Source organism: Capsicum annuum, chromosome 11 (assembly GCF_002878395.1).
Source record: "Capsicum annuum cultivar UCD-10X-F1 chromosome 11, UCD10Xv1.1, whole genome shotgun sequence".
NCBI lineage: Eukaryota > Viridiplantae > Streptophyta > Magnoliopsida > Solanales > Solanaceae > Capsicum > Capsicum annuum.
Window position 1 is genome coordinate 232,217,432 of NC_061121.1, and position 14,367 is coordinate 232,231,798.

The 14,367-nt window shown below is 35.1% G+C and overlaps 1 protein-coding gene and 1 pseudogene across 1 annotated transcript; both read right to left on the reverse strand.

Moving 5' to 3' along the window:
* Positions 1 to 9,851: 9,851 nt before the first annotated feature.
* LOC124889001 (protein FAR1-RELATED SEQUENCE 5-like) lies at positions 9,852 to 10,322 on the reverse strand. The gene has a single exon (XM_047400289.1). The coding sequence runs from the start codon at positions 10,320 to 10,322 to the stop codon at positions 9,852 to 9,854; it is 471 nt and encodes a 156-aa protein (XP_047256245.1).
* A 2,186-nt stretch (positions 10,323 to 12,508) lies between these two features.
* On the reverse strand, positions 12,509 to 13,095 carry LOC124889002 (annotated as a pseudogene).
* Between the last annotated feature and the right edge of the window lie 1,272 nt (positions 13,096 to 14,367).

Here is a 14,367-nt window from a genome sequence, read left to right on the forward strand (position 1 = left end):
TAGATTTTGAGAATTTGTTAGCTGGTCAAGAAACATTAGCTAAACAAATGGGCGGAGTCTCACTAAAGAATAAAGAAGAGGCACTCTACGCCAATAAAGGCAAATGGAATTCCAAGCAGCGAAAGAATGATGGATCCAAGAAAAATAATGACGAATCAAAGGGTCATCAAGGCGAAGGAAGCACTCGTGAAGGGGGAGGATCGAAGAAATATGAAAACAAGAAAAGATTTGAAGGGAAGTGTTACAAATATGGGAAAAAGGGCCACATGGTAAAGACCTGTCGTTCGAAGAAAAAATCTGTGAAAGGTAATGTCGTTACCTCCAATAGTGAAGAAGAATGGGATGCGGAGGCATTCTTTGCTGCTGAAGAGGATGAGTTAGCCCTTACAGTAACAATATTTAGTAAAATCGATTATGAAAATGACTGGATCGTTGACTCAGGTTGCTCAAACCGTATGACGGGTGATAAAGATAAGTTGAAAAACTTATCAAAATACAAGGGAAGTTGTGTAGTGGTGATAGCAAACAACTCTAAGTTACCAATTGCTCATGTTGGTAATACAGTGGTGTCTCCTCATAGCAACAGTATCGAAGTGGCACTTTAAAATGTCTACCATGTTCCGGGGATGAAGAAAAATCTTCTTTCCATGTCAGAGTTAACATCTTCAGGCCATTTTGTTTTATTTGGTCCACAAGATGTGAAGGTATAACGTGACCTTGAGATTTCCAAGGAGACAGTGATGAAGGGACGAAGATTAGATTCGGTCTATGTGATATCAACAGAAATGACATACGTAGAGAAGTCAAGAAGGAATGAGACGGCAGACTTGTGGCACATACGGCTGAGTCACGTTAGCTACTCCAAACTAGATGTGATGATGAGGAAGTCGATGCTAAAAGGACTTCCTGAACTTGAGGTGAAAACAGACACAATTTGTGCAGGCTGTCAATATGGGAAGGCTCATCAATTCCCGTATGAAGAGTCCAAATTTAAAGCAAAGGAACTATTAGAGTTAATCCACTCTGATGTGTTTGGACCTGTTAAATAAGCCTCCATTGGTAGGATGAAGTACATGGTAACTTTCATTGATGATTTTTCCAGATATGTGTGGGTTTATTTTATGAAGGAAAAATTAGAGACTCTGTCAAAATTCAAAGAATTTAAAAAGGTTTCAAAAGCAGAGGTCAACAAAGGCATTGGATGTCTACGCACCGATAATGGGGGAGAATATACTTCAGATGAGTTTTCTGACTTTCTTTAGGAGTGTCGAATACGCCATCAGTTCACATGTGCGAATACTCCACAACAAAATGGTGTTGCACAAAGGAAGAATAGGCACCTGGCAGAAATATATCGAATTATGCTTCATACAAGGAACGTACCAGGACGTTTTTTGGCAGAAGCGATGAGAACTGCGACCTATGTAATCAATAGGCTTCCTCAACAAAAGCTACATTTCCTTTCACCCTTTGAAAAGCTATGGAACATGAAGCCTACAGTTAGCTATTTTCGAGTTTTTAGATGTGTATGCTATGTATTTGTGCCTAATTACTTACGTAGCAAAATAGATAAGAAAGTTTTAAGGTGTATCTTTGTTGGCTACGATAGTCAGAGAAAAGGGTGGAGATGTTGTGATCCTATAACAGGAAAATGCTATCTATATATCCCAAAATATAGTATTTGATAAAGCTTCTTCATGGCGCTCATCAGATAAGGAGACATTGCCAGACTCAGATACTCTGAAAGATGAATTACAATTTTCACAAATTCAGATGAGTCTAGGTGAAACTGATGTCGTTAATGATAGTGGAGATGTCAAAGAAGGTGCAACTCAGAATACATGGCAAACCGATGTATACCATCATCCAAGCGAAGATGGTGAACCTTGTAAAGTGGAAGAACCAACTCCACTTAGAAGATCAACAAGAGTTTCGAAGCCGAATCCAAAATATGCTAATGCTACTATATTAGAGGAGGTCGATTCAAAAGAGCCGGAGATATTTAAAGAAGTATCTCAAAATCCAGAATGGACCAAAGCAATGAAAGAGAATATTGCTGCTCTTAAACAAAATCAAACTTAGGATCTTGTTCCAAATTCAAGAGATGTGAAGCCTATCTTGTGCAAGTGGATTTACAAGATAAAATGCCGTACAGATGGATCGATTGAGAGGAACAAGGCTGGACTGGTAGCTCGAGGATTCTCTTAATAATATGGGCTAGATTATGATGATACGTTTAGCCCGGTGGCGAAGCTCACAACCGTGCGTGTCCTACTGGCTCTAGCAGCTAGTAAGGATTGGAACCTGTGGCAGATGGATGTGAAGAACGCATTCCTGCATGGAGAGTTACATTGGGAGATTTACATGGATCAGCCGATGGGTTTTTGGAGTCAAGACCATCCTGAATATGTTTGTAAGCTTTGGAAGGCACTTTATGGGTTGAAACAAGCAACGAGAGCTTGGTATAGTAAGATTGCTGAATTTCTTACGCATAGTAGTTACTCGGTGGCACCTGCAGATCCTAGTTTGTTTGTCAAAGCAAATGGAGGAAAAATAGCTATAGTACTAGTATATGTCGATGATTTGATCATCACGGGAGATTGTAAAGATGAAATTCTTTGAACAAAGGAGAATTTATCTGTTCGATTCCAGATGAAAGAATTGGGTCAACTTAAGCATTTCCTCGGCTTAGAGGTTGATCGTACTGAAGAAGGAATTTTTCTACACCAGCAAAAGTATTCCAAAGATTTGTTGAAAAATTTTGGTATGACTAACTGCAAGCCGATTTCAACTCCAATTGAGCAGAATGTCAAAATGTGTGCTCATGAAGGGAAGGACTTGGAAGATGTTACTATGTATCGATAATTGGTTGGAAGTTTGATCTACTTAACACTTACGAGACCCGACATTTAATTTGCAGTTGGGGTGATGAGTCGATACATGCAAAATTCGAAGAAGCCTCACTTGGAAGCAGTTTGAAGGATTTTAAGATATGTCAAGGGTACGCTTGGCTATGGCATCATGTACAAGAAAGGTGGAGATTGCAAATTAGCTGCCTACTCTGATGCAGACTATGCTGGTGATCATGATACCCGACGTTCAACAATAAGGTATATGTTTATGCTTGGATCTGGAGTAATTTCTTGGTGTAGCAAAAGGCAACCAACTATCTCGTTGTCAACAACAGAAGCAGAGTACCGAGCATCGGCGATGGAAGCTCAGGAAAGTACTTGGCTTACCCAACTTTTGAAGGATTTGCATCAACCAGTGGAGTATGTAATTTCTTTGTATTGCGATAACCAATCGGCAGTACGTTTAGCGGAGAATCCGGCGTTCCACGCAAGGACCAAACACATGGAAGTGCATTACCATTTTCTCTGTGAAAAGGTTCTTAAAGAAGAAATACAAATGGTGCAGGTCAAAACAGAAGATCAAGTTGCAAACCTGTTCACAAAAGGCTTGAACAAGCTCGATAGCTTCTTTTATCAACTAGGAATGAAAACTAAGATGAAAGTTGCGTTTAAGGGGGAGTGTTAAAACTACAAACCTAAAAAATAATGGTGAGTGGTAGTTGATGTAATAATAAAATAAGTGTGTGGTTATATGTTTGTTCAATAATAAAATAAGTGTATGGTTATATGTTTGTTCAATAATAAATTAAGTGTGTGGTGTAAATATATGGTACACTTACCGAATTTGTGTCCATATAATTGTGTAGTCATTTGCCTATAAATAGTCTTTAAGTTCATTGTGTAAGATGCACCAAGCAATACAAGCTTATCTATTGCTTACTTCTCCTCTTTCTCTATAAGCATCTTTTCTTGTTTATTTTCTTGAGGTCTCGGTTTAGTAATTTTCTCTAGTGTCGGTGTTCGATCTTGAGGTGTCCGTTGTTCTACAAGTACAACAATTATTCCATCATTAGTTTCCTTGATACATAATGAGTGATTATATTGTCTTTGCCTGAATTTGCAGTTGATTTATGCTTGAGACAGTTTTGCGTTTCATTGTCTTGGTGCTTGTTTCAATCTATACAGGGATTTAGTAAGTTTGTGTACTTGTCTATTCTCTCCTTGACTTCTAAATCTTTGTGGAAGCTCCATGTAGATCTCATCCTCCAAATCTCCTTGTAAGAAAGCATTGAACATATCCATTTGATGAATGTATGTGGCAGTTGCTATTACCAAAATTATTCTCAATGTGACCATTTTTTTTTAATTTCCCAAGGTATCCCCACAGCCGGCAACCGTGAGACTAATCCTTCGTTCCACTCTCAGCATACTAAGCGGTAGGGAACTGGCCACAGAGTTTTCTGCATTCACCAGAGGTGGGGATCAAACCCCCAACCTCTTACTTTAGGGGTGAGGTGTTGAATCACCACACCAACCCTTGTAGTTAATGTGACCATTTTCACCACTGGACTGAAGGTTTTTGATAGTCTATTCCTTCTTGCTAACTGAAACCATTGCAATCAGTAATGAATATTGGATCAGTTGCAATTTTTGACTCAACAACAACAAGTGCTAGTGCATCTGATTTCGTTCCTTCTACGCAAATCACAACACCAGTTTCAACATCAGCTTCTAACTCTTCAGTCGATTTATCCGTTGTTGTTATATGCATAACGGATTACATTACAAATTCTATAAAAAAAAAATTCAATTCGACGTAAATCTTGATAACATTAATCATTTCTATTCACCATTGGCGACGTACTTCCTTCAACAATATATCGGAGATCAATTTTTTCTTTGATTCATCAATGTTAAGCTCTGCTGCAATGGCGGAAATCAACCTCATTTATGAAATATTTTTGCTAACTACTATTCCATCACTTCTGTAACTTTCATAAATGATTTTACTTTTCTAAAATCCAAAATATTTCGGCAAAATCGATATATTCATGATGAACAGGGAATGAACGATCGAAGAAATTAGTTTTGAGAGATTATGATTGAACAAGCTTGATTTGATTATTCAAATTTGAAATTATAAAAATGCTATAAATTTTATGTAATTAAACAAACAATTTTTTTAATTGAGTGCGTTAATTGCCCAATTGTAGACGCTTTTACCCTTTTTTTCTTTTTTATCTCCAATTAATTAGTTAGAAATGTATCGAGGATTAACTAATGTATAATATTCAGTATATTACGTAATTATTATAAAAATTAGGAGAGAGGATAATTAAATAGCAAAGGGTTGAGATTTATGTTGTTTATATTAGTCTAATGTTTATAAAAATTAGTACATTCACTGGAAAAATAAGTCACTGCCAACAGAATAAATCAATGCACTAAAGCTTCACTATGCGCGGGATTCGGGGAAGTGCTGAACCACAAAAGTTTTATTTTACTGTACACAGTCTTACCCATCATTTCAGCAAGCGGTTGTTTTCACATGGCAGTAACTTTATTAGTTACTCCAAGGCTCCCCCAGAGTTCGTGACAATCTGCCAATCCAAATTGAATAAGAAGTCATCTTAAATTCCTTACTGGCATCTATTAAAACGGGAAATGGTTAGAGAAGGTTTAAGAAATTAGCACAGAAGCAGATCTTGAATTCAAGACTATTTACACTCTAACTATTGTCAGAAAAATATATATATTTTTTTAAATACATGAGAATGAAGTAAAAAAAACCCACCGTAAAAGAGATGGGATATGAATCGCCAACGCCATTTTGTCCTTGAATAGATTCTAAATATGATGGTAATTGCTTAAAAGAAAAAAGAATAAACAAAAAAAGAAATTTATTAGTTGAAAATAAAATGACGCTTTAAGAATAAGTTCTTATCGAGATTGATATAACTTATTGTAAGAAAAATTTTACCATTGAAGGCTCTAGATTGAGGAGTGTTTCTATGCTTTTAGATTCCATTTCAATATTTGTGTTTGACCTGTACAATGGAAACAGATATATAAGTTATTGAATATGAGTCAAAATTTTAATCTACTGAATCAAATTGACAGCGTCAATTAAAGATCAAACTACAAAATTACCTTACTCCCTTGTCTTTTTTTTTTTTTTTAATTTTGGTTATCTTTTTTTGCTTTTCAGAAGAGTTTTTTTTAACCTTTCAAGAACTTTCCAAACCGCCTTTCCTTCTCAAAGAGTTGGGACGTCCTTTAGTTGCCACACATGGAGGATCAAGCAAACCAATATCTTGTCTTTGTTCGCTTGAGTTCAAATTAAGATTTGACTCGTTAACTTGACTATCACATACATTATCATTTTCATCCTCATATGGAAGTTCATCAAGTTCTTTACATAGTTGCAACAATCTTTGATATGCATATGTATAGTGCTTTTCGGATCGAGTAGCTCGTACAAAAAGTCCAAGAGAATGCATCATAATGTTATTGAATCATACAATGGAGGACTTTAAATTATCCACATGCGATCTTGTATTTAAGATGTCATTAACTTTTTCTTTGGTCGCATATCTTGTCCATCGATCCAATAGATAACATGGTGGAAGTGAGTGAATTTGCTTCTTTATAAATACCATAAGCACATGCCTACATAAAAGACCAATAAACTCAAACTTGTAACAAGAACAAGTAGCTTCTTTTGATACAAGATTCAATTTAACAATGTAGGTCGGGATCTATCTTTGAAACAAATGCACACTATAGATGTGTATTCCATCCCAAATCTCAATCTTTTCTGAAATAAATTTTTGAGATTGAATCAATTCTTCTTGAAATTTTTGAAATATTTTTCTGGTATATATTTTGGCTGCTTCATCCTTCATAGGATATATAGTTTTCAAGATAGCCTTTGAATGTTTTGTCTTATAATCTTTTTCCCTTATTTTGTCATACCTAGTGTCAACAACTTTATTAGATTGCGTTACAAATACCCCTATTGGTGTACTAGAGTTGAGATAATCCTTAAAATACTTATTCATACTTTCACTTCTTTGAGTTGTTGACATCCCAACACAAAAAACAGTTCGAACATATGCTGGAATCCATTTCTCACAAATTGCGTATATCCTATGTGTCACGACTCCCGAACTATGAAGGTCCGAGCGCCCTTCACTTTCTGGATATCATACACATGTTCACACGACATAAAAGACAATGCAAAAATACACATCGATACGGAATCATGGTCAAATAATTTAATTCAAAGGGATGTATTCAACATGAAATTCATAACTTCTAACAACATCTAACAACCGTCTGTGAAATCTCTAATACACAGAAACCAACATTATATCTAAAATTGGACAAGGTCCCCAGTAGACCATAACAGAAGAAACAACAAAAAACTGAAAATCAGGCCTTTCAATTGCAACTTCTGACACGCACTGATCTACTGCTGGACGAAACCACGGGACTGTGCCTCGGATCCAGAGATATAGGAGGTCAATACATATGTACTGGTATGTGAAACAACTCAAAATAATATGTTTCTATACAAAGTAAATGAGAGCATTTATCGAAACATTACACGTAGTTTACGTAAAACACATGGACATTAATTAAAATCTTCAAATGTTTCCCTTGAAATCATGACTTACACTGAGATAGATGGTACATTCTACATTTCTACAATCCTGCAGGCTATATGAAATCTGCCCATAACTCGATGGCCAAGCCCCCAATCCAAGTATGCCATAAGGATTGGAGTCCTAATTTCTATTCTAGTATACCAGTGTCTCAAGGACAAGTATACATTGGCATTAGCCAATCATGTCACCCAAATCGGCAAACTCGATTTCCAGCAATGAACCCTTGCACTCAAACGCTTTCTTCGAGAAATTATCTATCTCTTTTTAGGCCCAATTTTAGTTATTTAAAACCATTCTTCATACATTCAAAACATTCATCACTTGTGCTGTTAAGGGCATACTATCACCGGGTATCGTCATACCATGACTTACAAGTCCATATCATGTCAAATTCACAGCCCATCATATTCAAAACATGCACATGACCACCTAAGGTTCATAACATCACAATAGAGTCAACACTTTGAAATCTCAAGAAAAACTTATGCAAACAACCTCTTTTGCAAGACTTAAAAACATGCGGTGGTCATGTCAATTTATTCAATTACATACAATTCTTTTTCTTTAAAAAGCAAGAACATAATTATAGTAAGAAAACTCTCTCTCATCAAATATAAACCATGTCAAACACCATGATATTAAGAAGATCATTTTCAAACCTTAATGCATGCATTCCAAATCATTTACAAAGAAAATATAAATTTTAGTTTGCAACAAGAGAGAGAATTCATACTCATGCTCTCAATCAATCTTACAAAATATACGAAATCATATGTATATATAGTTATAATTCAGTTTCCATAAAAAATGATTCAAGACAACATATAATTTCATCAAAACCATCCCATGATGCATACTTTTCAAAAACAATATCGAATACTTCATTATATAACATACTTGGGGATCTTAAATTTTGATAAAACATTTAAACTTATGTCCAAAATTTTTAGAGTAGTCTCATATACCTTAGGTTCTTTAATTCAACTAAAGAAACCCTAACCTTGACTCTTTTCTTTGGAATCTTGACTTGGAAGATGAAACCTTGATTTATGGGAGGGAAGTTAGGATTTTGTTTTGAAGTAATTTGAATGGTTTTTGATATATTATGCCTCAATCAAGACTAAATCTCGTGTTATGGCTGAATTATAACGAGGTAAATAGACAAAAATATCTTTCTAGACCCGATAAAATTTTAATACATAAACTGGGTATCCGACGCGTTCAGCGATGCGACGTGTCGCCTGCCGATGCAATCATCGACGCGACGTGTCGATATCGCGTGGAGCCATAGATTTTCTTACCCAAACACGTCCCAAACATTATCCGAAAAATTTAAAATCTACCCGAGACACCCCCTTACACCCCTCGAATATAATTCAACTTAAAAATTCACATCTCGGGGTCGGAAAGATTGATTTTGAAATCATTGAAGTTTAAAATCTTAAAATAAGGCTAAGTTATTTCAACACTTAGAAAGTTTCAGGTTGTTGGCACTAAAGCATGCTACCAAACGCGGTATTGTGTCAAGAACGCTACGGGGCGTCACACTATGCAACCTACTATGTTCTCCCGAATTATACCTTTCCATTATATCAATCCAAGCAACTTCAAATTCTTCAGGAGTATTTGTACAATGCAAACCTTTTTAAACTCATTTTGAAAATCATCAAATTTATGAAAAATATGACTTAGATATTCAGGAATCTTCTTCTCAATGTGCCACATACAAAAGTGGTGTGCACTATTTGGGAACACCTTTGCAACAACATTTGTTATTGCAACATCTTAATCTGTGATTATCGTACGGGGAGAAACACCAAACATTGCCTCTTGCCAAGTGTGAAGTAACCATCGAAAAGTTTCTTCTGTTTCATCCCATAAAAGAGTATAACCAAATTAAATGGATTGAAAATGATTATTAACTCCGGTAAATGGGAAAAAAGGCATCTTATATTTATTTGTCAAGTAAGTAGAATCAAATAAGACAACATCTCCAAAATTCTTGTAAGCTATCTTAGACCCTAGCATCGACCCAAAAGTAATTAGCTATATGACCCTCTAGTCCTCTACATCCATTTGTATTGCATAAAAGAATCTCGGGTTATCATATTGATGCTTTTGAAAGTATTTCAACATCAATTGTGCATCTTCTCTTTCAAGATAGTTTTTCCTTTTAGTACTCAAAATAATTCTGGATATCTCGTCCAGTTAGATTCAGATTCTCTACACCTCCAGCCTGAGTAATCAACATTGATACAATTTTACTTGGACGAATACCGGAATTCTCTAAAGGATCAATAAAATTCTTCTGTACCTCTAAATTTTTTTTTTATCGCAAAAAAATTTGGCTTTGAGGAGAAGCAAGTTCATGATTATGATTCAAAACAAGCCTAGCTATAACCCACTTTTCTTCTTCTTTCTTTGACAAATACATCATCGCTTTGCACCCTTCTCTAGTCTCATCTCGTTTTTTATCACTCTTAAGACTTTTCTTTGAGTGAAATTCCTCTTTTGCACAAACAAACTCTCGATCAATCATTGATTTATGTTTTCTTGATCTAGTAATTCTATTTTTACGCACACTAAAGCCATTATGATGAGTATAATCAAGATAAAACTTAAATCTAACATCAAGTGACTGGAACTTCATACCGATATAAGGTTCTCTCGATTCTTCATCACCTGATTGAAGAACAAAAGATACAATTTCATTCACGGTACTTTCTATTTCCTCCAAGGAACCTTCAGTTCCTTTTGCATTTTGCTCTTTTAAGTTAAAACTTTCAAGAGTGTCCTGCATGATAATTATTAGATGTTCAAAAAATAGCATAAATTTAACTTAAAAATAATATATTCTCTAAGAATTATTGTTGTAATACAAAAGCATAGGAATTATGTCAATCTAAAATTATGTCCACTGTCCTTTTTTGAAGTAAAAATATAAACGTTACTAATTGTGTTCAACCGTAACTAAAATTGTTCAACAATAAATTATCCAGCTATTAATGCATTATTTCTTCAAGTTTTATATCTTAAGTATCTTTTTTTTGGTAAACATATCTTAAGTATCAGGTGTAATAATTTCCTATGTAAACTAAAATTGTTGTTATTAGCTTAAACGCCATTTTTTTCTAGATTCTGTAAAGAAAACGATAATAAATAAATACTAATCATGTTATTTTTGTGTCGTTGATTGTGCTAAATTGCTTCAATTATATAAGTCAGATGTTTCAATGGCGAAACAAGTAAAACTAACGAAGAAGAAGAGTAGTATACGCGGTTAAGCAAATTTTTCCTATTTTTGGTAAGTCAAATAAGAATCCTAAACAAACTCATATAATTAATTTAGAGTCCAAGTTACCTTAAACAATCTACACATTCTTTCGATTAATTTCTAATTACATCATATCAATCTCGTATTAATTTTCTAGTTTTAATTACCCACAAAAAGAACAATCTTTATAGTAGCTCCTTCATCCATCATACCTTGAGGTGAGAATCTGTCGAAAATAGTTCCTTAATGAGATTTTACTGAATATGATATTGTTGTTCATTATAATTACATTTCCCAACTTCTCAAGGGCCCAACCACTTAATGAATTAAATGCTTATTTAAATCCCATTTCCCAAGCCCAGCCCACCGTCATTACTTACACTAGGAAGAAAGAGATTCACTTTATCACATTTCATATTTTTCGTTTCTGATTTCACTCCGCCTCTCACTCTCTCACTCCGCGCTTTTCTATCAAAGTACGATAATATCAGTAGACCCAAAACGATTTGCTGAATTTCATTTCTGATTTCGAAAGTCAGTCACTACGCCTCACACTCTCTCACTCTCTCTGTCTCTCAAACCGATAATATCAGTAGACGGTCAAAGACGGCTTGCTGAAAATTAAAGAGATTCAAGGTTCAAGCTTAACATTTGCTGAAAACTCGAGAGATTAGAGGCGGACAAAGACGATTTGATGCTCGGCTGTTGTTGTTGCGCTCACAGGTAATAATTTATGTTCGTTGTGATTTGGGGGTTTTGGTGTATGTCTATGTTAGGTGTTTGTTTGAAGTATTTGGACTGAAAGTGTTGAAGACTTTTTTTTTTTTTTTTGTGGTGATTAATTTGGGGTTTTGTGAATTGGAGTTGTCATAATTGATATTTTTAGGGTTTAGGATTTTTTGCTGATCTGTTTGCTGGTGTGTGAATTATGGGTTTTTTTTCTCAAGTTTCTGGAATTTGCAATTTTGCACTGATTTCTGTTTTCTGGAATTTGCATAATTGAATTTCTGGTTTCTGGAATTTGTTTGTGTCTGTGATGTTGGGTTGCTGTGTTGCATTAGTTGGTTGCTGTTGCTATTGGAATTAGTTGGTACTGAGGCATAATTGTTGCGGCACTGTCGTTACAAATAAGAACGTATAGGTACTACCATTGACCTGATACGAGTTAAATACTTCCCGGTAATGTAATGTAAATGTAATAGAAGAGGCAAAGTCCAATTCCTCTCCCTCTCGACCCAAATGAAGGAGACATGGATTTCATTTAGGTGAATTCCAAATTTTATGCCGAAATTACAATCCTAATCCCAATAACCAAACGATCCCTAAGAGGCCAATATCAGGTAAAAAGAAAGACATATTATTGGATTCTGTAGATTTTTCTTCTTGGCGTGCACAACACCACCCTGTCCAAGGGGTTTCATCTAACATCACTTCGCAAACAAGTCTACTTATATATGTCTATAGATAAAGTGTATATACTAAAAATCGATACGTATATATACATAAAATTGACAAAAAGTAAATATCAATGTGAGATGAGAAATAAAGCCTACAAACTATCACAATTTGACACCCAAATTCACTTAGAAACTGAATTATGAGGACATACACTAGCAGAATCATCATCTCGATAGAACAATACAGTCATATTATTTTCCTCGTTCCATTTTTTTCAAATTGAACTGTTCCCGAGCCATCGAGCCGTGGGGGTGGGAGGTGGGGGGGTCCCAACTCACAAGAACACTTTTTTTCCCCCTCACAATCAACAACTCTTAAACTGTTTCAAAGCACTATCCCTAAAACTCTGCTAGTCTTCAACCAATAACAAGTAGGTCCAAATTCAATTCCCTTTTCTTGTACAATTACTCCCCAAGATTTTGTCAACACTTCAATCTGAGTCTTCAACTAAATTCACATTTCGATTTTCTTCCTCATCATCATCGCGAAGTTCTTGAACAAATATTAGTCCATCTGGGGTGGTTGTTTTTCCACTTTCCCATTCACTTTTCATCATTGGCCATTTCTCTAACATGGCTCTCTCAATTTTAATCCATGGTCTTTGTCTTACTTGTCCTCCTCTCTCATCATTCTCATTTGCGTAAACATGGACAAACAATGGAGCTTGTTTCAAATTCTTTACAATGTCCACCATCGACACATTCATCCACTCTTCGATATTTCTTGATAATATTGCCTTTTTCTTTCTTTGATCATCATTTTTCGCGACCCTTAGACAAGGTCGCGGATTTGATAGAGATAGAGATGTAGAAGAAACACCAATAGGCTTCCTTTGTAACATGCATACTGTTGTTGAATAGAAATATTTATACATTCAATTTATTTATCCACATAACTCAGGTTACATAACTCAAAGAAAACACAAAGGACCTCTATTGACATGTGTTTAAGTACCACAACAAAGCCTTATGTCGTTACAAAGGAAAAAGCGAGAATTTACTTTAGTATTTCACGTGTTTAGACTACTGCTACTTATGCCAAGTAACATATGTCCAAATTAAACTATCACATGCAGGGGATGACTTGCAATAAATTCAAAATCTCGAGCACCAATGTTGTATCGTTCATGTCTTCTGTAGATATGCATCACATAACTCATAAAAACACCAAATAGATGATTTTTCTTTTGATAAGTCGGAAAAAAAATTGAAGTTGCACTATCAAGTAATGTGAGAGAACAAGTGTCCTAATTCCAACTAATGTGCATCATTCCCTACTAGAAGCATAACCATATTAATTAACTGTTGAGACACGACCATCTCAGATGATTGATCATGTTTTACGTCAGGAAACTTTTCACCTTTTGCTCTAGTGGACAAAATTTAGGCGTAAGTTGCACAATTCGAGAATATAGAAAATGAATTTAAAAGTTTGCTAGATGAAAGTTACACAAACTTGAATACTTTAAAGGCATTGACCAAAGCAAGTGCAAGACCTTTGATGACTACATTCAGTTCTGTGCTTAAGTATACTTAAATAGAATGAAGCAGTGTCAGAAGTTTTCCAAATCAAACAAATGAACTTACTTCTCCATGCGGCACTCCAGGTACTTTTCAGAGAGATGTCTACGCCCCTCAGATTTATGACCGGCAGATTTAAGACAATTGAGGTATTCTTTCTTCTCCTAAAATATACCAAAAAGAAAAGAAAATAAGAAAAGAAATTGAATGTCCCACATAAAATCTATTGTCTATCACAACAAATTCCATCTTTCTTAATTAAAATAAAAAGTGACTCAAAAAGACATCACAAAAATAAATTAACTACGAGGCTTGAAAGGACTCTACCTGGTCACATAAATGCTTGTGATCTAATGGGAAAACTCCTTTCTCTGGTGGAACTGGTCTGACTCCTCTATTTCCACCAAATGCTCCCCCTTCAAAGAATTGAGATAAATATTTGAAACTTAAAAGAGTAAAGAATAAGGAAACAGATATAAATAGGTCTACAATTTGCTGCACGTCACTTGTGGCTTTGAAATATGCTCAACCTTCTTGTGTTTCCAAAAGAAAAGAAAAAAATGGTTTTATACTACCACTTGATTAGCACGAAT